The following is a 1,508-nucleotide window of genomic DNA, read 5'->3' on the forward strand; positions in this document are numbered from 1 at the left end:
TCTTCTTCTTTTAAGCTGGAAGTTCAGCACGACAATCTTCGTCTTCTGATGACCAAGCAGATAGAGTATGAGAATGCCTTGGAGCGGCACAGCGAGGAAATCTGGAACTCCAAGCCTTACCCCGACCCACTGACAGACTGCAAACCCCCTCCACCCGCGCAGGAGTTCCAGACAGCACGCCTCTTCCTCTCTCACTTTGGCTTTCTGTCTCTGGAGGCGCTCAAGGTTGGTAAACATAATTTTCTCTAACCATGGCCAATGAGAGCGAAAAGCATTTTCTGCCAATGTCAAATATTATACATGGCCTGAAGCTACTTGTACTTTACTTTAAATGGTGCTTTTGCATTCTGATTCTGTTTGTCTTGGGAAGTAATGATGTGAATAAATTATATGTATAAAGTATTGATTCTATACACATTTACAGTATTGTTATCGTTAATATAGTCCATTTAGAATGTATGTATACTTATTTATTATTGATAGGAGCCCAACAACAGTCGTCTACCTCCTCATCTGATTGGCCTGGAGTCATCCTTGCCAGGGTTTTTTGATGACATCAGCTACCTGGACCTGCTTCCCTGCCGACCATTTGACACTGTCTTCATTTTCTATGTGAGGGCTGGACAGAAAAGCAGTCCTGAGGTAAGGGACGACAGATTCTGTATGAAATAAAACTGTGTAATCATTTACATGTTTGGCTTGTTGAATGAAATGGCTTAAAAAAAATTGGAAATGCACAGATATTGACCTTAATATGGGTGCAAAAATCTCTTTATAATCATGAATGTTTTCTTGTGCTTGCGGTGATCAGATTCTAAGGAACGTGGAGTCGTCGTCCAGCGTCCAGCCCCACTTTCTGGAATTCCTGCTGTCCTTGGGCTGGCCTGTGGACGTGGGACGCCACCCAGGATGGACAGGACACCTAGATACCAGCTGGTCCCTCAACTCCTGTTCTGACAGCAATGACATACAACAAACAGGTAAGCTACTAACTACTGCACTAGATCTGAGGAAGACTTTGGATGAATGCACATCATAGAAATGTTATTTATCTACATGTTGGATATTCATGGTAACAAATCAATCAATGTTTATATTTTTTTTGCTTTAGAAGACGCAGCTACTCCCGAGGACACAGGAGGTTCAGTGTTCAACGGGGAGAAGAAAGTTTTATACTACGCTGATGCTCTGACAGAGATTGCCTTCGTTGTTCCATCTCTAACAGAAAATTCTGGTCAGTATTCACTTATTTGATTATGATTTGAAAGACATTATATATAATGGAAACAAGGGATGTACAGATGTTTAGGTTAACAATTTGGTCAAAAGCGAAAATCAATATTTTTTATGGTTGTTTATTTTCTTTTTTTGTTGTTATTTATTACCAATTTTGTACTTGATAAGCAAAGAAATCTTCATTATAAAAATAAATGAAATACAAGTGAAGAGACATTCAGCTTGTCATTACACGACCTTTGAATGAGTAAAAGATTTATTCCAATTTATGT

At 39.4% G+C, this 1,508-nt stretch overlaps 1 protein-coding gene across 1 annotated transcript; it reads left to right on the forward strand.

Moving 5' to 3' along the window:
* Nucleotides 1–10: 10 nt before the first annotated feature.
* On the forward strand, nt 11–1,254 carry LOC121965030 (ral GTPase-activating protein subunit beta-like). Its single transcript, XM_042515195.1, has 4 exons — nt 11–225; nt 484–642; nt 812–980; nt 1,112–1,254. Exons 1-4 carry the CDS (start codon nt 49–51, stop codon nt 1,252–1,254), a joined length of 648 nt encoding a protein of 215 aa, XP_042371129.1. The 5' UTR covers nt 11–48.
* The last annotated feature ends 254 nt before the right edge of the window (nt 1,255–1,508 follow it).

Source organism: Plectropomus leopardus, unplaced genomic scaffold, assembly GCF_008729295.1.
Source record: "Plectropomus leopardus isolate mb unplaced genomic scaffold, YSFRI_Pleo_2.0 unplaced_scaffold18273, whole genome shotgun sequence".
Taxonomy (NCBI): Eukaryota; Metazoa; Chordata; class Actinopteri; order Perciformes; family Serranidae; genus Plectropomus; species Plectropomus leopardus.

Bases quoted from the DNA above. Each gene is read 5' to 3' on its own strand.
- LOC121965030 (XM_042515195.1), top strand. From the start codon at position 49: ATGACCAAGCAGATAGAGTATGAGAATGCCTTGGAGCGGCACAGCGAG. The intron at 643-811 runs GTAAGGGACGAC...TGCGGTGATCAG, and splicing joins GACAGAAAAGCAGTCCTGAG to ATTCTAAGGAACGTGGAGTC. The intron at 981-1,111 runs GTAAGCTACTAA...TTTTTGCTTTAG, and splicing joins CAATGACATACAACAAACAG to AAGACGCAGCTACTCCCGAG.